Source organism: Athene noctua, chromosome 4, assembly GCF_965140245.1.
Source record: "Athene noctua chromosome 4, bAthNoc1.hap1.1, whole genome shotgun sequence".
In the NCBI taxonomy this organism is placed as follows: Eukaryota; Metazoa; Chordata; class Aves; order Strigiformes; family Strigidae; genus Athene; species Athene noctua.
In genome coordinates, this window is record NC_134040.1 from 22,759,350 (window position 1) to 22,783,812 (window position 24,463).

Consider the following 24,463-nt stretch of genomic DNA (forward strand, 5'->3'; position numbering starts at 1 on the left):
ATTCAGAATAACGCACACACAGAACCCGCAACAACTTGTTTTCCCACATGTGTTCGCAGGGGGAGAGAGAGCAGCTGGGTTCCTGCCTCCCGCTCGCTGCGCACGCACACACAGCACACACACACAGCACACACACGCACACACACGCACTCGCCGGTTCTCTTCCCACTGGCTGCCCCATGGTCACCCAGGTCCTCCCTCTCCCGCCAGCCCTCCGGAGTCTCCCTCTTTTCCCTCCGTGATCCGAGCGCAGGGGACAGGTACAAGGAGCCCGGCATCACCCCGGGCGCAGGGCCACACAAAAGCCATAGGCGATTAAATGGCACAAAGTCAAAAGAAGCCAACTAGGGACGCTAGAATAAACAAAGTTGAGCAGAGAGCTTTAACATTAAAGTTTATTTCCCACTTACCCAGGTAGGTGACGCTACATTTTAGCAATCATCGAAGCAGCAAGTCTCTGTTCGGAAATAAATCTGTTACTTCTCTACATGTGTTCATTCCACTAACCCTCTCGCCCCTTCCTGATCATCTTCTCCGAGGGATTTTTTTTTTTTTTTCCTCCTAGGAAACCCGCAAACACGCTGAAAAGACACGTTCAAAACATGGTAATAGGAAGAACATGAACACAAAGACCAAATGGCTCAACCAGCACTGGGAGATAGGACAAAAGTCTGAGATCTAAGGCAGCCCCCCTCCCTCCCTGGAGTTTTATGCAGTTAGTGACTGCGGCTATTTCACAAAAGCACCGACACGACAGGGGAAGGTGGGAATCTGTGCGAAACGAGTTTCCTTACCAGCGTGATTCCACAAAATGCAGAGCCCCGAACGTGCACCAGCTCTGCCTAAATGAAAGGCGAATAAACATTTGCTTTAAAAATCGTTGCTCGGTTCACAGTCTACAGCGGAGGTGGGGAGGGAAAGGGTAGGAGAGAACCACTTCAGATCACGGGTTTGAGAAGGCAACAGCAGCAACACTCGGGCGTGTAATGAGGATCGTTTTTGAGGACTGAACTGGTGTTTTGTGATGAGCAGCTATCCCACTTGCAGCACTAGCAGCAGCAGAGACAGAGGGTAAGGCCGGGCTTTCTGGAGTGCAGCGCTTGACTCGTCCTCCCTCCTCCTCCTCCTCCTCCTCCCTCCCTCCCTCCCTCTCTCACTCTCGCTCTCTCTCTTTGCTCTCCCTCTTTCTCTCTCTCCCTCTCTCTTTCTGTGTGTATGTAGCGCAGGCGGCTCTGCTGCTGCAGCGTCAGGGAAGAGCTACCGAGAGAGGCTTCAGCAGCTCCCACCACTTTGGGCAAACTTGTCGGTTTACTGCTTTTTTTTTTTTTTTTTTTTTTTTTTTTTTCCGAGTGGGAAGCTTCTCAGTTGCCATTCAACATTTTAAAGCACAAGCCGCTCTGCCGTGAAAGCGCCTGGTCCACACTTCTCTGAAAGGCACAGGAGGGAATACACAATCGCAGATTTCACCCACCGTGGCGGTGCAGATCACAGGAAACAACTGACTGATATAATTTTATTTGCAAATAGAACTCTCTATTTTTTTTAATCTCGTCGCGGCTCTTTTCCCCTCCCCTTTGCCATTCCGCTTATATGGATGCAATTCAGAATCTCTGTTAATTCACGTGGGGGATCCAGTTACATCTTGTTCCACTCCGGGTATATTTACGAGAGACCAATAATCGCCTTTGGACACATAGTTTTGTTGCTAACCTTTGAACTGAAAGGATCAAGTTCAGATCTGGTTACCTGCATTGGGACGGGAAAGAAGAGAGAGAGAGAGAGAGAGAGAGAGAGAGAGACTGCAATCTCATTTGTGAATCGCTCTCAGTGCTGCAGATCCAGATTGCTATAACACATGCAGTGCAAATGCAGGTAAGGCACACACACAAACTGCGGATGCAAAAACAAACTTGGGACTGTTGTGTGTGCATGTCCATATCTACAGTCTTGCAAATTCTGGGCAAACGGCTTCTGCAGTTTCTGTATCGTTGCTTTGTGACTAATGACCTTGCGCAGAGTTGTTAAAAAAAAATCCGCTCCGGAGAAAGAGCTGAACATTTTAGGCGATCTCTGAAGATGGATTTGGGTGCTTTTCTGCCAACCAAAGGGGATATTCTGTGGACTGCTCTGTAATACACGGGGTTCTTCTTCTATCGACTGTGCAGCTACCGACATTATTGGGATTTTTTTTTTCTTTACCTTTTAAAATTATTTTTTTAAAGAACTGCTCACTGCTAAGAGGATTTGGAGTTTTCCCGGACACAAGCCCTTTGAATAAAGCGAATCACATTTTTTATTTTCCCTGTGTGTACAGAGAGGGGGAAGAATAAAGCTAATGCCTTGGTCGTAAACGGCTGAGAGAGAGAGAGAGAGAGAGAGAAGAGAGAGAGAGTGTGTGAATTGTAGTTAACTCTAGTGTCGAAGAAGACGACCTGGGGGGCTTCAAATCGCACAGTGCTGCTCCTGCTTTTATTGCAAACCTTGCAAAGTGATTACAGTAAAATCAGAGAGGAGGAGGAGAAGGGGGAGGAGGAGGAAAATCCCATCCTATCTACCGAGATGAATCTTTAAAAAGCAAAATACACTGTCCCGTGAACTGTAAGTATATCGCAACTGGAAGGCAGGGAGAGCAGCAGGGGAGCCAGCAGCAGGGTTTTGACCACCAATTGCACTAGCCATGAGACAGTAAGTTTCCAGGAGCAGAAGGATTTTATAATTGATCACCCGGACGCTCAGCCGCTCTGTTGCGTTATCGGGGGAGTTTACTGGGGGGCAGGTGGGAGTGAGAGGAGGGGGGGGCGGGGGGGGTGTTCAGTGGGAGGAAGATGAGGAAGATGCGGACTCTTCTTGGCTTTGTGCACTGCTGCTGCTGCTGCTGCTTCTTGCTCCTCCTGCCTCCGCCGCTCTGGGTCAGCCTGGCAGCGGCCAAGCAGCTCCTAAGGTACCGGCTGGCCGAGGAGGGACCCGCCGACATCCGCATCGGCAACGTGGCTTCCGACCTGGGAATCGTGACGGGCTCCGGAGAGGTGACATTCAGCCTGGAATCGGGCTCCGACTATCTCAAGATCGATAATATGACCGGGGAGCTGAGCACCACGGAGCGGCGCATCGACCGCGAGAAGCTGCCGCAGTGCCAGATGATCTTCGACGAGAACGAGTGCTTCCTGGACTTCGAGGTGTCCGTCATCGGCCCCTCGCAGAGCTGGGTGGACCTCTTCGAGGGCCGGGTCATCATCCTGGACATCAACGACAACACCCCCACCTTCCCTTCCCCTGTCCTCACGCTTACCGTGGAGGAGAACCGCCCCGTGGGGACCCTCTACCTGCTCCCCACCGCCACCGACAGAGACTTCGGCCGCAACGGCATCGAGCGCTACGAACTGCTGCAGGAGCCCGGCGGGGACGGCGGCCGCCGCGGTGGCGGCGGCGGCGGCGGCGGCGGAGGAGGGGGGGGCTCGGCCTCGGCGGGCGCCGAGAGCGCCCTCTTCCCCGGCGGCAGCAAGCGGCGGCCGGAGGCGGACGCGGCGGCCCGCAGCAGCGTCTTCGAGCTGCAGGTGGCCGACACCCTCGACGGGGAGAAGCAGCCGCAGCTGATCGTCAAGGGGGCGCTGGATCGGGAGCAGCGGGACTCGTACGAGCTCAGCCTCCGCGTGCGGGACGGCGGCGACCCGGCGCGGTCCTCGCAGGCTATCCTGAGGGTGCTCATCACCGACGTGAACGACAACAGCCCCCGCTTCGAGAAGAGTGTCTACGAGGCAGACCTGGCGGAGAACAGCAGCCCCGGCACCCCCATCCTGCAGCTGCGAGCCGCCGACCTGGACGTGGGGGTGAACGGGCAGATCGAGTATGTCTTCGGGGCGGCCACCGAGTCTGTCCGACGCCTGCTGCGTCTGGACGAGACCTCGGGCTGGCTCAGCGTCTTGCACCGCATCGACCGGGAGGAGGTGAACCAGCTTCGCTTCACTGTCATGGCCCGAGATCGGGGCCAGCCCCCCAAGACAGACAAAGCCACGGTCGTGCTGAACATCCGCGACGAGAACGACAACGTGCCCACCATCGACATCCGGAAAATCGGGCGCATCCCGCTCCGGGACGGGGTGGCTAGTGTGGCCGAGGACGTGCTGGTGGATACCCCCATCGCCCTGGTGCAGGTGTCGGACCGGGACCAAGGTGAAAACGGTGTGGTGACCTGCACCGTGGTGGGCGACGTGCCCTTCCAGCTCAAGCCAGCCAGCGAGGGCGAAGGGGAGCCGCAGAACAAGCGCAAGTATTTCCTCCACACCTCAGCCCCTCTGGACTACGAAGCTGTCCGCGACTACAACGTGGTGATCGTGGCTGTGGACTCAGGCAGCCCCAGTTTGTCCAGCAACAACTCTCTGCTGGTGCGGGTCGGGGACACTAACGACAACCCTCCTGTGTTCAGCCAGGCCGTGCTGGAGGTCTCCTTCCCGGAGAACAACCTGCCTGGCGAGAGGGTGGCCACGGTGGTTGCCACGGATGCGGACAGCGGCAAGAATGCCGAGATCACCTACTCCCTGGAGGCCTCACCCCTCTCCTCAGAGGCACCAGGCGGCATCTTCAGCATCGACCCCGACTCCGGGGATGTGTCTGTGCAGGCGGTGCTGGACCGCGAGCAACGTGACACCTATGAGTTCCAGGTGACAGCCCGGGACAAGGGGGTGCCATCGCTGCAGGGCTCCACCACGGTGGTGGTGCGGGTGGCGGACCGCAATGACAACGAGCCGCGCTTCATGCAGGATGTGTTCACTTTCTATGTGAAGGAGAACCTGCAGCCCAACAGTCCCGTGGGCATGGTGACTGTGATGGACTTTGACAAGGGCCGCAACGCTGAGCTCAGCCTCTCCATCCAGCCCGGTGACCACGACCAGGCAGCCGGCATCTTCTCTATCGAGAACGACACCGGAACCATTTTCTCCACTGTCTCTTTTGACCGGGAACAGCAGACCAGCTACACTTTTAAGGTGAAGGCAGTGGACGGGGGTGAGCCGCCACGCTCTGCCACTGCCACTGTGTCCCTCTTCGTGATGGATGAGAATGACAACGCACCCACGGTCACTTTCCCCAGCAACAGCTCCTACACCGTGCTGCCGCCTTCCAGCAACATGCGCACTGTGGTGGCCACAGTGGTTGCCACTGATGCCGACACCGGTCTCAACGCTGACCTCAACTACAGCATCGTCGGGGGCAACCCTTTCAAACTCTTTGAGATCGACCCAGCTAGCGGCGTGGTGTCACTGGTGGGCAAGCTGGCCCCCAAGCATTACGGCCTGCACCGACTCGTGGTGCAGGTGAATGACAGCGGACAGCCACCACAGTCCACCACTGCCCTGCTTCACGTCTTCGTCAACGAAAGCCTGTCCAACGCTACCGTGGTGGAAAGCCAGGTGGCCCGCAGCCTCCACACACCCCTAGCCCAGGACATTGCCGGCGACCCCAGCTACGAGCTGAGCAAACAGCGGCTTAGCATAGTCATTGGCGTAGTGGCTGGCATCATGACCGTCATCCTCCTCATCCTAGTGGTGGTCATGGCCCGCTACTGCCGCTCCAAGGGCAAACATGGCTACGAGGCTGGCAAGAAGGACCACGAGGATTTCTTCACCCCACAGCAGCACGACAAGGCCAAGAAGCCCAAAAAGGACAAGAAAGGCAAGAAGGGCAAGCAGCCCCTCTACAGCAGCATCGTCACCGTCGAGGCTTCCAAGCCCAACGGGCAGCGCTACGACAGCGTCAACGAAAAGCTCTCCGACAGCCCCGGTATGGGGCGGTACCGCTCGGTCAACGGTGGCCCGGGCAGCCCAGACCTGGCCAGGCACTACAAGTCGAGCTCGCCGCTGCCCACTGTCCAGCTGCACCCGCAGTCCCCAACCGCCGGCAAAAAGCACCAGGCCGTGCAGGACCTGCCTCCGGCCAACACCTTCGTGGGCGCCGGCGACAACATCTCCATCGGGTCGGACCACTGCTCCGAGTACAGCTGCCAGGCCAGCAGCAAGTACAGCAAGCAGGTAAGAGTGCTGCGGTCCGCGCACCCCCCCGGGGAGCCCCGACACGCACACACACACACACACACTCACACACTCCTCACACTCCCCGGGTGAGGGAGCGGCCGTGTCCGCCTCCCCCCGCGGCACAAGCAGACACGACCGTCAGGTTCAGTGACCCGTTCAGCCTGTGTCCCCCTCCCCCCGCAGGCAGTCAGGTGCCCGGACCAACAACACACAGCACGCAGGAAGGAGAGTCGGAGATATTTTTTTTTTATTTTATTATTATCATCCTTCCCCCCGCTTTTCAGACCGGGCAGCCAACCAGCCCGCCCGCGCAGCCGCACCGACGGGACCCCCCCGCCGAGGCGGCGGGCGCGGTGACCCCCCCGCAGGCGCAGCGGCAGCCGGCCGCGGAAGCGGGGGGCGAGCCGAGGGCTCGGTCGCCAGCCCAGACAGCGGGCCGTAAGGCAACCCGAGGTGCCTTTATCAGCCGCTCGCTCGCGGGGCACTCCCGGCGGTTGCGGGGGGTCGGGAAGCCCCGGCCGGCGGAGCCGCGGTCCCCCCTCCGCCGCCGCGGTCCTGCTGCCCCCCCGGCCCCGCCCGCAGCCACTGGCCCCGCTCGCGGCGGGCGCTTCCCCGCCGTGATGCTTTCCCAGCCTTAGAGGCAGCGAGCTCCGGCTGAGCAGGGAAGTTTCGCCTCGGTGACCAGGTGTTTTGGGGAAAAGGGGTTGCTGCCTGCAAGCCGCTTCCTAAAGCTGTGGGTGAGAATGGATTTGCAGCCGCTGCGCTGAAGTGTTAATGGCTGTAATTACCAGGTCTTTCATTAGGTCCAAAATACTCAATCTACAAAGCCTATCTGCGGGCTAATTTACACCACAGAAATTGCCCTCATTGCAGCAGTTGCTCTGAATATACATAAATGTTAGAGACTTTAGAATCGCATCCCAGTAAGTTTTCATTGCCTTTTTTTTTTTTTTTCCCCCTCCCCTTGTATAGCACATGAAATTCATTCATTCAAACTGAGAGGCCCTAATTTGTCAACCTAGCTGCTGCATAGCTCTGTCTAGAGAGAGTGTCACTGCTGTGAGACCCCTCGGAGTGAGGGGTGTTTTCCGAGTGCCCCAGGTGATGGGCTCAGATCTCGGCTGTGTTGGTGGAGGTCGGTTCAGTGAAGCTCTGATAGACTAAAACTGGGGCTGGCTGGGACTTCTTTGCAGTTCTTGAAATAAAACAGGGCTAGCACAGAGGAGAATGAAGCGTCTGTCTTGTTTATTTTATAAGACACATATGTAGCCTGAACAGAAGTCGCTTATCTTTGGGGGAGTACTTTTTGGGTGATAGTAAAATGAGATACTTAACACCTGGTGATTTCCATTACATCTTTCCATGTAAGATAATATTCTGAATGTTTCCTCAGCTACAGTGCATGTTGCACAAGAATCTAGAGATAAATGAATACTGATTCATGTACATACAGAGCCAAGTCTGGAACAGGGAAATACTGACTAGTCTGACAAAAATGCTTTCTTTTCAACTTATTAACATGCAAATATGGTACGCTATGACTTTCTTTTTATATATATATATACTCTGAAACGTCTGCTAGTCTACTACAATTGAAGTTTTACAATGTGTTGCCAGTATTTGCATTCTGCTCAGAAATACCTATAATACTGTAAAAGAAAATGAATTCTATGAGCCACTCAGTCTTCCAGATCACCAAAACCGGTGGGATTGATGTACTATCTACTAAGTATTTTTGTGTATGTTGCTTTACAAGTGATACAGATTTATAGAACGTTTGACACAGTAGTTTCTGGGTGATACATTTCATTAACTCTCTCCTGGAGAGTACAGTACAATTTCAGTTTGAAAATTGTCTGTATAAAATACAAAGTACTAAGAAAGTTCCGAAGGTTCCATCTCCTAAGGCTTATTAAGCACACAGTAGATTATGCCGTTTTAGTGAACACTGGAATAACAAAGTAGCAGTGGAACATATGCTAATCAGATACTACTTCTTTCTTGCTTCTGCAATTCGTCTAAACATATGAATTATAAACTGTCAAAGTAATTTATTTTCAGTGTAAAAGAATAACTTGCATACTAAGTGTAGGAATGGTAAAGAATTCCGCCTAGTCATCCACAAATGACTATTTTGCTTGATAAGAAACTTAAGATTACATTACAGAAATGTGGTTTGAATTAACATTTTTCAAGGATATATTTCGATATAATACATTAGAAGACTTCTTAGTAGAAGAAAATAGCTTTATTCCACTTTTACTTGCAACGATTAAACTGGAAGAAGTACATGCTGAATTGCTCCATTATGTATCTAGCTCGTTACAAAACAAATTTGTCAGTGTTGATAATTTCCCTGGGCTAAATATTTGGTTTGTTATTAAGGTTAGTTCACTTGAATAATTTATAGAAAATATTCTAACGCCTTGCCTTTTTACTTTTAAATATGAAGAGAGTTTTTGCACACTTATAAAGCATAAATGTAAGTTAAGGAAAGTGTCCAAGAAAACAGTAAAGGTAGTGCTAAATAACAGACTTTATAAGAGAGACTATAGGCACAAAACTTCTGTTACCCCTTACCTATGGGTGTCAGCTTGTTGCTGAGTGACATTTATATAGTTTTGTTCACACTTTTGCATAATAGTGGGGACATTAGGACGTATTTGCATAAACAATGTGTAGACTTCTCACATTTGAAACACTGACAGTGGAGCATTTCTCAGTTTATGAGGCAAAACACATGAGGATTTTTAACACCCAAGCCACGTGGAGCTCTTGCTCAGCAGCTTGTTTAGAGGGAAATGTGGAGCAGTTGCAGATAAAGGGTTCTGATGTGGTGTGTAATAGATTGTTTAGTAGTTCAGCTGTACGTGTCAAACAGAACCAGTGGCATATTGACGTGACCGTAATAGGGAGACTAGTTGAAATCTCTAAGGCTGCCTTTATTTACTCACTGTCAGTTCCCTTTGTTGTAAGGAGACATTAGAAGGTGTATAAAGTTTTAGAACAAATAAGTGGACACAGCAGAATGTACCTGCTCTAAGTTACTGGAGATGAGAGCAATACTATTTTCCCATTAGTGTAATTAGAATTGGTAATTGATACTTTCGTATATCTATGATATAGCAGTCAGGAAATAAAGTCTCTACTTACATGACCGACTGGTGTACTGCAACGATTGCAAGTTGTTTTCATTGTGATTATTTGATACTTCCTTTTTAAGGCAATGCATTGAATTTCTTATGTGAGTTCCCAAATGTGTCTCGTTTGATACAGTATTGCATAGGAGAATTTCAGGGGAGAAAACTACAAACAATTTGCAACACTCCTCCTTGACATCAGGTGTTTTGTATAAAGTTTAAAACTAAATTCTCTATTCAGTAGACTTCTGACATTTCACGGTCACTTTTGTAGAAGATTTTTCACAACTCCCATTCTTGTCTTATTTACCATGGTATTACTCTGAAATATTCTTTTAGCCTCCCATTTATCAATTACCTTCCATTCAGTAAAGCACTAATATATCTACTTAATGGCAAACAAATATTTAAATCACTTAGTATTCCATAGGCCTTAATCACTTGTCCAAAGTTAAAGCTTCACAGAAGTGTTTTGCTGAATGTGGATGAGTTTAAGCAAGTGTTTTTTGGGATCACATATTTAAAATCTGAACCCTCCAGGTGCTGCATATTGCCTGCAAGGAGCCTGGATACTACTAATTTCCAGCAAAGACAGCCAAATATAAGGAAAGATCAGTGCCTAAGAGGAATCACTTATCAGCTTGGAGGGTTGCATCCTTATTCAAAATTCTAATAATAGATTTTAATTTTAAAGATTTGTTTATTTTGTCGTGTTAGTTACATATATAGCTTTACAATATATGCTGTTTTCTCAGCTTTGTTTCACAGTGCAAAATAGGGGCATATGAGCAGGTTTATTTCACTGGAACTTTTAATCACAAATATGAGATTATCATGTGTTAACAACCACTGTTTGAAGAACAGGCCTTTTAAAACCTGGTTATGTGTTTACATTTTTTGGCCATCATATTCTTCTGGTTTCTTTTTGCTTGCTCTGCTCAACAATCCAATTATTGACTACTTAAAACACTGTAGCTGTGATGGTGTTTGTGTTGGTTGTTTTTAGTTGTTTTTTTTTTTTTTGTGTGTGTGCGAGGTTTTTTTTTTGTTTGTTTGTTTTTTTTTTTTTTTGTTTTTTTTTTTGTTTTTTTAAGAGATATTGGTCACCATCAGTAAAATCAGCAGAACCAGTACAGGAATTTCTGAGTGGCATTATTTCTTTGCTTGGGGTATTGGCTTCCTGGTCAGTTCTGTAATCCTTTATGAATTGTCCCTATACCTTTTCCCATTGGAAATGTACTGTTTAGGGAAGAAAAGTGTTTATCATACCACAGTGTTCTGTGTCAAAACTAGATTCATTTCTGTTAAGTCTTATTTCAGAAAAGTGAAATATGTAGAAATGAATTTCTGAGAAAATTCTTTCTGCGGTAGCTGGTTAATTTGTTTCATAACATTTCAAATATTAATCAGTCTGTTGCAATGTAGAAGCTTTTTGATAAGTTAGTTATCATGTATTTGAACTGTATCGATAAGCTAAACGGGTCAATTTCCTCATAAATATGCCCATATAACCAGCAGCCTTAATAGGAACTAAAATTCATCCATTAAGGGGGCAACCAGGTTAACCATGCAGGAAAGCATCATCCTTTTTCTTGCTTATGTACAGACACACACATACACACAGACTTACCTCAAAGACTGATTCTTATAATCACAAAGCAACTCTTAACAATAAAGTTTTTCATAACTTTCAGCTAAGCAAATGTCCTACCGTGTAATAATAATAAAAATAACATTATTGTGGTTAGCACTAAGGGCAATATAGAGGAAAAAAATGGAAACATTAAGTATAAATATTTACATTGATGACTTCTTTCATACATTTAACTTTAATGCAGTTTGGTGCAAAGTGTACAGAATTATATTTCAATTTCCTGTTCTCAATTTGTATTATATTAAATACTTTAAAATTTGTTTTACAAAGTGACCCACATTTGACCTTCAGTAACAAATTATGATGGGCTAATTAAACATTAAATAGATGGATTGTTGATGCTTTAATTATCTTTATTTAATACAGAGTGTTCCACTGGTAAGTGCAGCCTTTATTTTATCCCTTTTCAGTAAAATCATCTTGTACAGTGTGCAAATGACTAAGTTACTACTGAATCATTCTGCGCTCCCAGGAGATTTACAGAGCCAAGAGGGACAGGATCTGAGTAAAGGAGGATTCATGTTCTGAATAAGCAAAGAACTGTACTATTATAGGCAAGGGGTAGCAAGAAACATCTTTAAAAGGACAGAATCTGTGATTTATCAACTCAGACAGCTCTCTGGCATTGTACATACCGATATGAACCTGGGTTATAACCATGCTTAGCAGTTTGACTATTGTGTGTCCGTCTTTGTGCTGTAGCAGTGTATTTCTGAATGTGTCTTTCTCTCACTTTTATATATATATATATATATATATATGTTTAGTTGCCTTGTTTTCTACTATTTGAGATATTTGCTAGTTTGACCAACTGTCAGCTGTGTTTCAAAGTAATACCTGTCCTGCGGTTTCAGGCACATTTTCCCTTAAGGATTTTCTTTCAGAAGTTTTAGAAGTTTTATTTAGTTAGTGATTTGCTAGGCAACTTTGAGATGTAAAACTTACCAAATTGGTTTTGCATTAAAATATAAAAGAAAATCAACAGACTTCAGAAGTAGTTAGCATTGTACTTATGAGTCAATTAACTAACTCCTTCATAATCACTGTGAACTCTTCACTATGTTTGCTGAGCATTTTAGTATTTAAGTACTAATCTTAACAGGACACATAATTTTCATTTTCTTTGACTATATATACAGGAAATATTGATGCAGACATATGAGCAATTCAGTACAGTATTTAGCAGGCTGGTTTTCTAAGTTTTCTAAGCAAGTCTGCTTCCAACAGGTATCTAGAAACTGTTATAGCTGCAAAATAATTTATTTTTTTCAGTTTTAGGCTGCATGTAATATGTTCCATGTAATTTATGTTCTACATTTCTCTTTTTTTTTTTTTTAAAAAAAAAACCCACCAACAAACCTACTATATTTTTAGGTGGTGTTATCTCACTGTGAGCTCAGGCAATGATATTTCTGTAATTTATCTCCCCTGATTTTTCTTTCCTGGAAGAGTAGATTTGTTGTCAATCTGTTACCATATTTTAGACTTTGCTAGCATATATTATATATTTGTTTTAATTAAAAATTAAACCAACAAAAAGATATAACAGTTACTATCCAGAATCAAAATAAAATTTAAAGTTATTATTACTTTTCTAGATTAATTTGCATTATTTCAATTTTTTAATCGATCGTAAAAAAATTTTGACATTTATATGGGTGTATGTCAAGTTTATTGACTGTGCAGTTTAATGAAAAGTGTTTTGCTAATGTGGACTGTGCAATTCAAGTTATTCTAACAGTGTATGCTGCAAGGCCCAGTAGCAGTATGAGGAGATAACTTAAAATATTGTTATTAAAAATATCTTATTTTCTTTCAGTTGATCTCGCAATAACCAGTCCTATCAAGCCTTGCTAGCTTCCTAGCTTACAAAAATCATGTCATTAGGTAAATAGTAGAAATGAAATTCACCTACATCCTGTATCCTTTTACATTTTTTCTTGTACTGTTACATGGTTTGACATTTTTAAACCTTAATGAAATTTAAGTAAAAATAATTTGTGAATCTGAGGTCTGAGAAAAAAGCAGACAAGGTAAAATTATACAGTCCCTTTGAGTTTTGATTCCTATGAAAAAAATATCTAAGGAGAGGGGTGAGAACATACACACATTATGGAAAAGCTAGGGCTCACTTACTGTCTTCCATATACTTCAGGCAACAGAGACCTCCCAAGGTCACTTTTATTTTGCTGTTGTGGATGACAAAATATCACAATAATGCTGGAGTAACTAAGGTTAGTTGGGACATCTAAAATGTGATTTACAACAACAGAAGAAGACAAAGGAGGATTCAAAACTATTTAAAATAATTTCTTATTTTAGTGCCATTTCCTCTATAAATATTTAACTGAGAGCATGTCAAAATCTCAAAACGTGATTATGCCGAGTCAGGTTTCTGAATGATGTTGGTGACACACATTGGTGTTCAACTATGTGGAGCTGTGCTTAACATGAGTTGTTTGCTCACTCTTGTAAGCCCATTTTCACTGACAAGAGTTGTGAAATTGCAATTAAGAGCAACTTTTGACTGTATTCAAAACATAGGGAATAAGTTTGATATATGAGCAGTGTGGAGGAACAACTTTACTGTTATTTTTTTGTGGAAGGAGAACATGGCAAAATTTAAAAGTTTTGGAATTTAGAAGTTTGAACAGAAATAATATTCTGGCCATGTTTAAAACTGAAAGATATGTAAAAGTCATGTGCTTTTTTAATTGTTTATATCAATGAAATAATCCTCTCATTTAGGTAACACATCTGTTTTGCAATCAGCTTGTAAAATGCTGCAGCATAACCACAAAAGTATAGTTTAATTTTTGCTCAGAGCGGATCACAAATGGCACAATTTTTAGAAGCTGAAGAAAAGCATTATGTTTGTCTTTCAAAAGTGGCAAGAGTGAGTATATTTTGTAAAGGCAAATATTGTTCTGTCAGATGAGTTTTTGTAACAGGTTTTGTGTTATGAATCAAACAACCTAATAGCTGAGTTTGTAATCCTTCAAGGAAAGAAATGTGTTGTTGGAAGTAGCATTCTTGGAGTATTAGGGAGCAATAAAATTAATATTTTTCAAATGTTTGATATAAGGTCTTTTCTACAGATAACTTAAAGTAAAATTATGGATAAAGTCATTTTCTTAAGACTAGGTATAGAAGATAGGTACTAGCTGACATGTTGAAAATCATTCACAGAATATGTGGTAGAACTCTAGATTCCATCTGCCAAAAATTCAGAGATCATTTTACCTTGAAACCTTGTCTGAGCCAATTCCTTTATGGTATCACATTGTAAGCAACAAAATATTTGTCACCTGAGAGGATAAGAATTCCTGCATAACATGGTCACAGGATGATTATGGACAATTCTCCATAAACTATCTGAAAAGTAGTTTCTTGACTGGGGTTGTGGCCATGAAATGTGTCTTTTGTGATATGTGCCAAATGTTTTCTCTGTGATAGTGCTTCTCAGAGAGAAGTGAGAGGGGCCACCATAATTTACTCTGTCTATCCATGTATAGATGTCAAGGATTATCAGACCTGGAGTAAAATATGAGAAGTAGCCCCTGCTTCCTTTGGATACCGAATCCATGTGAGGCATAATTGCTTTAACACATACTCAGAGACTTACCCTAGGGGAAAATATCCTTTATCAGGACAATACTTTTACAGGGATACAAATTGATGTAGAACTGGGTTTCTGAGTTCAGTGTTACATGCGAAAAATAACTAAAGGAAATTATTGAGACTGTCACAATACTTTTACAGGGATACAAATTGATGTAGAACTGGGTTTCTGAGTTCAGTGTTACATGCGAAAAATAACTAAAGGAAATTATTGAGACTGTCATGGTGTTCTGGGTGAGATTCAGCTATCTAAATGTATGCATCCTAGTGTCACTTTAGATACCCTGAAGTTTCTGAGGTATCTGCACAGAGTGGTACAGACAAGGTGTATGATGCAAGACGTGGGTGCCTTCTGGGACACTCTTCTCTAGCTGCAGCTCAAGGCCAAACAAAAAAGCAATCACTAAATCGTTTGGTTTACTTAAAGAAACAATAATTAAAATAAAAGCACTCTGTAAATACAGTGCACTTTGGCAAGGTTGAAAATTATTTTTCCAGTAACAACTTATGTTCAGTTTTCAAATATACATGCCTATTAATAGAATGTGCATGTGCAGATATATGTTCATATATATACTAATGTTAGGTTAACAAGTTATTTTTGAATTGACACAAACTGTTCCTGTTTTCACAGAAGCAATACTAACAGCAGTCAGCTTAACTGAATTTCCATTCATCTTCAGACCTCTCAGGCTGATGTTTATCTCATGTTAGGTGAAACTACGCATAGTTCTACAAATAACAGTCACTGTAAGTTAAATCAGGCGATACAATACTCAAAGACTGCTTTATATTAAAACAAAATATAGGTAAAGAAGACCAGTTTATCAGTTTGGATATTATGCATCAAATCTTGTCATCTTATCATCACCTATATATGCATAATTTGAAAAATAACAGAGCAGGTTTTCATCATGTATTGTGTCCAGATATAAAATTATCTTTGTAACTGGCTCTGGGAATGGTGTGGCTTTAATGACATTTCAAAAAGTATGATTTTAGTATTAAACACACTCTTACTAATGGTACAACAAGAGTCTATATGGCAAACTACGTTTGTTCAGTTACCTGACAGGTCATGGTGTTTATTCATGGGGTTGTGTGTTACTCCTTGTGGGCATACTTACAAGAAAGACTTTGTCTCTCAGATGAAATCTGGATATTTGCTTAGGCAAATCTGTTTAATTTATTTGGGAGTCATTTTTTAAACACTATATTAACAACAAAACTATTTAAGTAGTTTGCAACAATGGAAATATAGATAATAAAACAACAGCAAATTAAAATATTAGTTACTTTAACTGGCCCCAAGATTTTCACAGTGAAATTTTAAGTCCCTGTTTTACTGCCATTACTGTTCACACCTTTCATGTCTGCTGGTTTCAACGTACATATCACAGAATCACAATCACAGAATCAACTAGGTGGGAAAGGACCTTGAAGATCATCCAGTCCATGTTAACCTAACATTGACAGTTTCCAACTACACCATATCCCTCAGCGCTATGTCGACTTTACTCTTAAACACCTCCAGGGATGGGGACTCCACCACCTCCCTGGGCAGCCCATTCCAACACCTAACAAACCATTCTGTAAGGAAATACTTCCTGACATCTAGTCTAATAAACTTTCCCTGGTGTAACTTGAAGTCAGTCCCTCTTGTCCTGTCACTTACTACTTGGTTAAAGAGGCTCATTCTCCATCTTGTCACTCCTAAGAGAAGTCACATAGTCATAAGTTTTGAGTAATGAAATGGTGAATCAGTTTCCTTATCTTCATCCATGTGTTCTAAATTGGTTATAATGACATAACGTGTGCCTTGCATGATAGTGAGGATATTCATCATTCTGTTGAATCAGAAAAATGCTATTTTAAATGAGTATGTAATGATGTTCCAGTTGCAGCACAAGTTTACAGGACAGTAACTGATTTCTTTGAGATAAGTATTTGTTTCATTTTCAAGTAATGTTGTGAGTTCTTTTATAGAAGGAATAATTGCACTAGAAACTAGAAATCTCTACTTAAGACAGGTCACTAAATGCCTAGCAAATGAACCTCAGCTCAGATCTTGGGTAAGGTCTGTCATATAGATTTAGATTTAGAAAATTCACTCAGAAGGGTCCTCTAACTATATACTGATGGTTTTATTCTATTTACTTCAAGAATCTGAATCTATCACTTTATTTTAATGGATTTTTTTCTGAATATGAACAAAATTCAGCTATTTCTAGAGCAGGTGTTAATTCGAGTGACAGCAATGGGTGTGAAACAGCAGTACCGGTTTTCATGGTGGCTTTTAACTATGAGTGTTTTTCCTAGAAATTAGAGCACGTAGTCTGGGTCATGTATTTTACCTAATTACTATATACATATAAAATAGAATATGCTAACATAACTGAAATATCTAGCAACAGTGCAGATGGGAGTAGTACTTTATAGGAATGACAAAGGACTACCGTCGAGGTGCAGGTGTTTCATCAGGATGTGGGTTTATGTAATGGGATGGGTTCATTCAGTAGGTTCAGACTTGATGACGGCAGCCCCTTTGAGCAGATCTGAAAACAGTATAGGTTGGTGCAGTGCAGTAGCTCATCCTGTTTAAATTCTCCAAGTCCATATGGGGAATTATATGTTACTAAAAAAATTGCTGCTTGTGGTGTCTATATGTGCTTTTCTTCCATGAATTTAAGAGAATACATGGGAGAGTTAGTTTAGAAGTGAAGGAAATTTTTGTAACTGTTTGCAAAATGGCACTGCCTTTGCTGTTTTGCATTTTACAGAGATCACTGGACACTTACATAATTTGTCCTATCTTTTTTTGTGCAACACTAATTCTTTAAATATTTATTTGTGAAATGTTGCCAGTGTTCTGGATCTTTTTTGTTGTTCTTTAGTGCAGGGGAAAATATAAGCAACAGTGTGAAATTCCTCTGTGCAGAATAAATTAAGATTTTGGTTTTGTTTTACTGTGAAATATTTTATCACTTTTGCAACATACACAGAGACTGAAGGATGTTATTATTCAATTGGCCCAGACACTTTTGAACAAATTGAAAATACATCTTGGACTTTCTAATACTGAATATTAAGTGCACCTTTCTAGGAACCTTGAATGCTAAATTTATGTGTTTTTTTCTTTACTAGTGCTTAATTAAATATATAAATTGACTGAACTCTTCAAATTATACAGTAACCTTCCTGGAAGATTAATGTTACAGAAATATGAAAGGACTGGCTAAAGCATCACTCTATCAAGTGTTTCTAAAAGGCTTTAGGTATTTATAAGACTTCATGATCTACTGATGATGCAAATTAGTAAGGATGAAAGAAAATCCATATGTTATCAAAGAAAAAAATAAATGAAATAAGTCCAAGGATTTGAAAGACTTAGCATTAAGGACTAAGAATTCATACTTTGTGATGGGTTTATAGCGATTGACAGTAGGAAAGACTTCTTTTTAGCATTCACAATGTGGTGGTTGTTTTTTTTTTTTAATTGAAAGACGACTTTGCCATAAAAGTTTCTCATGTAACATATCCTGTTTCATTTCATAATTTTGTATTTGTCACTGAAATGGCTCAATTAAAGTATGACCTACACCATTTCATGTCACGTTAGACATTACTAGTTTTGTTATTATTACCCTTACATTTAATCAAATTGTCTGTAGCTAAATAAATAGCATTTCATCAAGAGCCGTTGGTTTTCAATCATCTAGGAAACATTACTGGCATGAGAACAGATCTAAGGCTAGTGTCTCTGATCTGCAACTGATTGTGCGCTGGTAATAGTACTGCCCACAGGCAAATCTCACTCACTCTCCTGATCTAGGATAGATTTTCCTGTACATTAATATTAAATCAGATGGAGACATTTTGTAATACTGTTACAGGTACTATCTTTAACCTTTCCTTTTTATTTGAAATATATACTATTTTGAGATACTATATGTTTCATTTCTGAAAAGAAATCAAGAAAAATCTCAAGGAAAACATAATAGCTATGCTTTCTTTAGTGTCTCCTCTTAAAATGGTTGCTTCTTTAAGAGATAAGTACTATTGATACTTAAGTATTTCCCTGTAAAATCGCGTATTCTGCTGCTTAGCTCACAGGGGAGAGAAGCACATTTGACAAATTGCAGCAGGAAGTTGTGCTTCATTCTAGCTTGGTGGTGTGTGAGCTAGCTGTTGTGAATGTGGGTCCCAGAGTACTCTCTGGATCAGTTGCAGACCACATACTAACCATATACTATATAAACACATTGCTGCATGAAGACATTATAAGCATTCATATTTTTTTAGTGTGAAGGTGATGAGGGTGACTACTGGAGTACATAGGAGCCCCTGTACTGTATAAGACTCCATCATTTCAGGCTCTTCACAAATGCAGAACATACTGTAAGACCTGTTTTTAAACAAAGGATACATAAGAGTAGAATAACACAGTGTAGTCAGCACATTATAGTGCTCTGAAAGAAAGCTGTCTTCTGGTCTGTGTACATTGTTCTTGTGAAATGATTCCAACAGTTTGAAATCTGTTTTTTCACCTTGCTAGTTATGCAAACAGCTCCTCACTTTTTCACTAAAGCAAGTGGGAATTGTTCACTGTCACAAATAATAAATAACAAGAGTACCCGATCTGCACAGCATGAAAGTGATAAAAACACATGCTTATGAGTGCTTGAGATTTCACAGCTATTAATTTTGAACTTTTTGATTGCAGTTCTGTTTTACAAGAGTGGATGCTGTTAGGGCAGCAGTACACTGAGACGGTGAAAAATTATGACAACATGCATTTATCATTACGAACTTGACAAATTCAGTGTAAGAGATGGTCAGAAAATGCCCCTAAACCTCAAGTTATAAAATGCATCTTGCCTTTACTGAAAATTTAACATTTTTTAATTACTGCTATAAACTTTAGTGATAATTTAATACTAACATTAGTATGTTTGAGAAGATGTCTTTGCGCATAATGAAATGTACAGCTCTTACCAATGTTAATGAATTCCTTAACATCTACACTGAGGGACACTAGGAGTTTATGTGCAGAATGCTATTGTATATACAACATGTATTCGCATACAGAAAGGTCCTTTACAAAAGATCAACAAATGCACATTTGGGATTTTAAAAAGTCAGAAGGACCCTTCAGGCCTCAAAGACTATTTCTAAAATCTTTTAAAGGCATTTTAGCATTTAAAATCTAAATTACAAGTTTTGCCTAAAAGTATGCTTCCCAACTACTTCTATATAAATCAGGTCTCCCATTTTGAGGTAGCAGTATTCACAGTGTGGTAGGAGTGTTTCAAATCAGAAACCACATTTTTAGTTTATGGGGAGAAATAGGAATTTCATAATAATTAGGCATCATTCTGAAGCTGGGTGTTGTAAGACAGCAGAACACAGAGAATCTGAATGCTATCATATGGTATGCAGTAAAAAAAGTCTTGAATAAGGGAAGCAATTGAATAATCGTACTTCATTTTTTATCTTTATCGTTCTAGGGAAACCATCTCTAGCCTTTCTAAAATCCTACTGAGGTGGTAATTTTTTTCACATTTTCAGAATATCATTAAAGCGGTGCTAATCTGGACCAATGGCATGTCTGAGTCCTGGAATCTCTGAAGAAAACCTTTTTCTGTCTTTCCTATTTTTGATGTAATAGAATTCACCTCAAACTTTTTCAATACATACAGAGAGGACAGTTTATTTACACGACAGGTGTTATAGGTTGCAACCAACAGTTTATAGTTCATCACAAGATTATAAAGAAAGAATTGTAGATCCAGGAGGCATATGCTGTCAGTGAATGTCTAGCTCGATAATTAGGCAGTTCAGCTATTGACTGCAGTAAGTTTCTGATAGATTGTAATGTGTATCCCATGTTTAAGACATTGTAAGCTTGTAATCTGGAGGAGGAAAATGAGCAATCTCATGAGAAAAGGAAATCCAGGTTGTAGTAAGTACATCTTTCTGCCTACCACTTTCTTTCTGAAGTGGAAAACTGCAGGTATTTGTTTTGTCTCCCAAAGGAAAGGCTGAGCGTTTAAGCAAGACTTTTCTTATGGAACACTTACAGTTCTGTGGGTTTTTTTGTTTGTTTGTTTGGTTGGTTGTTTTTTTTTCTTTCTTTGTTTCTTTCTTTACCCCCTAGAATTTTCATTGGAACTCAGAAAGAAGAGCTGTTTTTAAATCATTCTAGCACTCTAGTTTCTGGCAAAGTCTTTTATTAAATAATTGAAAAAATATTTTGAGATAACTTTGTAAAGTAAAAATAATGCTCTCTATGTTTCTCTTCCTCTTCATCAAAAGCAGTGCACATTTAAGACACTGGGGTATATAGATAGGAAAGCTTCATCTTTCTATACTTTTAGAACTGCCTACTTTTTTTTCTGTGATCATGTTTATAATGATTTTGAAGGGACTCTTACATGAAGCATAGGCTAGCCAACTAATATGAAGAAATAAAGGAATAAAATAAAGAGAACCTGTGATGTAAACAGTTGCTTCCAAATTTTTTTCTCCCCATTTTTTTAAATTTAAATGTAAATATTCTGATGAAATAAATTAATCTAGTGAACCTTAAAATAATCACTTATATGTTGGCTTTATGAAGAGCTGTTTTAAGAGCCAAATAAAGTCAATCTGTTAAATTGTTTGGGTTTTTTGAGAGACAGATTATCTTGAGGAGGCAGTAAAATATGTATACTGACATATAATGAAATTTTACTCACATGTAAGGTACCTTGGAGTCCTATAGTATCTGTATTCTAATCTCGAGTATCATGCTCTGAGTTTTTAGTATTACCTTCCCAGGAATAGTGTGAATATTTCTAGATTTTGATTTCAGTATCTGTTCTTCCCACCAAACCAGTTTCTTTTTCTCATATAGTAGGAGTCAGATACCACTGTGTAGTAAGGGGTCAAATGTTAAAAAGATGTGGAGAATGAATATTATTTAAATTTTGTTGTTTCTGATGTATTGCAGAAAGTGTTGGAGAACCAGAGCTATGTTACTATTAGTTTCTTGTTGGTGTTTTTTTTTGTTTGTTTGTTTTTTGTTGGTGTTTTTTATTAACTAACTTCTTCTGTAAAACCTTAAATATTTGGAGGTCAGGGTGAAAAGTAAGACAGTGAAGGCAGTAAAGATCTTCATTTACAGAATTTCCCTGTCCCATAGAATAATAGTGCATGTCTGTATGACAGTTTGGACACTGTTTTCCCAAAGAGGGATCTTTGCTCTATTACAATAATAACAAAACCAAACCAACCAACCAGCCAAAAAAAAGTTCCCCAAATCAGGCTGATTTCTGTTTCCATGAATCAGCATCCCAAGTTAAATTCAGGATCGGTCTGGCAAACACCTGTCTGACTTATGCTGTGAAGAGTAAACATAGGAAATGTCAGTTTTATGACTAATTCTGTGTTTTACATGAAAACTTTTCTTTCCAAAATTGGCTTAATTTATTTCAAGCAAGAATAAAATAGTGCCCATCTTCTCTACTTTTCCATAATTCAAGAGCTAGGAAGCCTGATTTTTGAGAAGCTTATTCAGTGACTTTGTGTGTAATTGACAGTGAAGGGGGGAAAATGAGGCAATGTTACACCTTTGCTAGCTCTTTTTAGAGAAGGGAACATACTTCATTAATGATCCAAGCTATGAATAGATTCATGGTTTATAGCACAGCCTTAGAGGGGGCTAAAAGAATTTAAGGGTTTATCACACAACCTTAAAGGGGGCTAAGAGAATTTAAAAGAAAGATTTTCAGATTGGAAAATTCTGGGTAAACATTTACCTGTTTTCTTGGTAGTTCATTATTAAATTATGTGTTGACATTTTGCAGACACAGAATGAAAAGGAAGATACAGACAAAGGAACAGAAACATACTGGTGACCTGTTGTTAGAGTTTAAGCAGAATAAATGTTTTGCATCTAAAGTATGGAGCAGAGAAAATAAAAATAATTGCAAACTACTATCCACAGTGCATAGTATCCAGTAATACAATTTAGTTCATTACATCACTGCATGATGTAGTACTCTGTGATGCAATAATATTATACTCTGTGTCCTGGGCTTAAACTTGATCAAAGTATTGGACGATTTCTAAACAGTAGATGTTTCATAATGACCTGCAAATGAATTCTTTGATATAGTTGTAAAATAATGAAATCACATCAAAGTGTGTGGGTTTTTTGGTTGTGTGCTTTTGGGTGTGTTTTTTTTGGGGGTGTGTGTGGGTTTTGTGTTTTGTATTTATTTTTTTTTTAATCAAATAGTCTCATTTGTATTTAAGAGGAGGGGAGCAAAGAATCCATGTGAGAAAGAATCTATGTGAGAAATGCAGGACCTTGTTAACAGGATGCTATCACAAGTGTCCTTCAATGTAGTTCCAGATCTGTCATACCTTAGACATGCCCTCAGTATTATGTTTTTGGTTTCTTGTCCATAAGAAGTGAATAACAGCATTTTCTTCTTCACAAGGGTATTACGAGTTCAGGTAGGGGTCAGTAAGAGAACCAGTGTTCTTGCTGAGTGCAGAATTTTGTCCACACTCTGGATTCTAGACTGCAAGTCAGAGTCCAAGTGCTGTGAGAGTCAGGTTCCCTGTCTGGTTTTGCTGTCATACATCCTGAGGAAAGTAAAAGAAAGCACAAATTTTAAGGTTATTATATTTAGCTTTTAGAAATGTTAGGGTACTTTTTGTAGGACAGGTTGAAATTACTCTGCTGAGATGATGTATCTCATATGTGTTTATAGAGATGGCTTACAGTACAGTGATGTATGAAGTGTAATGGATTTCAACACCTTAACAGAGTTTAAATGCAGTTCTCTTTTGAACATGGTGTCTGTTATTAAATTTCTTACATGTTTTTCTCCTGTTTACTTAATCAGAATTAAATTCTTATTTACGGATTTTGACGTTAGTAGGATAATAGATATTTACATTTATCCAAATATGCTAATTCTCTATCTATATATCATTATTAAAATATAGTAGATGTTACAGTTTAATATTAGAGCATAGTGGTCTTATCTAGTACTATTGAAATAAGCTTAACTTCATGAATATTGACTGTACAGGGATAAGGTTTTCAAAAGTTCCCTGTAGTAGTCTAACTGTGCGCCTTGCAAAGATTTACACAACGGGAGAAGAATTACCCTTAACTAGTTTATATGAATGTATTTTAATCAACAGAACTGCTGTTAGATCCCTGTATGTACATTAGGTTGAGTTCTCATGTAAGAATGAGGTACATAGGCCAATTTTAATGAAGAATCACTTTTTCTAGTTTGCTACTTAGAGGTGTAGTTTGGCCCTTAGGCCAGTTCATCTCACCTCAGCTTGGTTGTCATCTGTCTCAAGTTACTTATCTAGGGCCACTTCAAAAGAAGAAGGATAAGTACCTTCAGAAGTCAAGCTATTCCATCTATTTTAGGTATGTACTGTCCCCTGAACCTCTCTCTCCATTGATCATAGAAGAGTAGCTTAGGTGCCTTCTAAGTCACTGAACTGGTATAAGACTCCAGCTGTACTGTGATTTTTCAGAAGCAGACATCAGTTATGATTTTACTGGTTCTGTTATATTTCATCTGTACCAGTGACTGTGCAGACCTATTGTTAAGAAAAATATTCTAACGTATTTCTGTACATTTTGACTGTTGGAGCACGGACAAGCAGACAAGTGTATTTGGTAGTGGCAGCAGCTGGTGGGAACACAGGGCACAGGCCTGCTGCAGTGCAGCTATGCATCCTCTGCCCTCTTGCCTGTTGGCTGCATACGCTTTCTAGAAATGTGGGAAATTCTTGGGGGAGCTAGGAGAGTAAGCAAAATGCAGGTGCTTTATAGGTGTTCTGTCCAGATACCAGGTTAAATAATTATTTCAAAAAATGATAATTAGCTCTTTACCATAGTTGTTTTAAGTAAAAAGTGACAATGAAGCAAGTGATAGCAGTGATGTGATGCTGTCCTGATACAGGAGTCTGTGAGATCATCATCAGGATTTGTGCAGGTTTTA

At 41.1% G+C, this 24,463-nt stretch overlaps 1 protein-coding gene across 3 annotated transcripts in view; it reads left to right on the plus strand.

Moving 5' to 3' along the window:
* Positions 1-1,191: 1,191 nt before the first annotated feature.
* PCDH7 (protocadherin 7) overlaps positions 1,192-24,463 on the plus strand; it is a 326,982-nt gene continuing 303,710 nt past the window's right edge. For 2 of the 3 annotated variants that reach the window (XM_074904630.1, XM_074904632.1), the window contains exon 1: positions 1,192-6,023. In XM_074904630.1, the coding sequence (XP_074760731.1) occupies positions 2,826-6,023 (3,198 nt within the window). In that variant the 5' untranslated portion in view covers positions 1,192-2,825. The remainder of the gene's footprint in view (positions 6,024-24,463) is intronic. The other variant, XM_074904629.1, reaches the window with a different exon arrangement.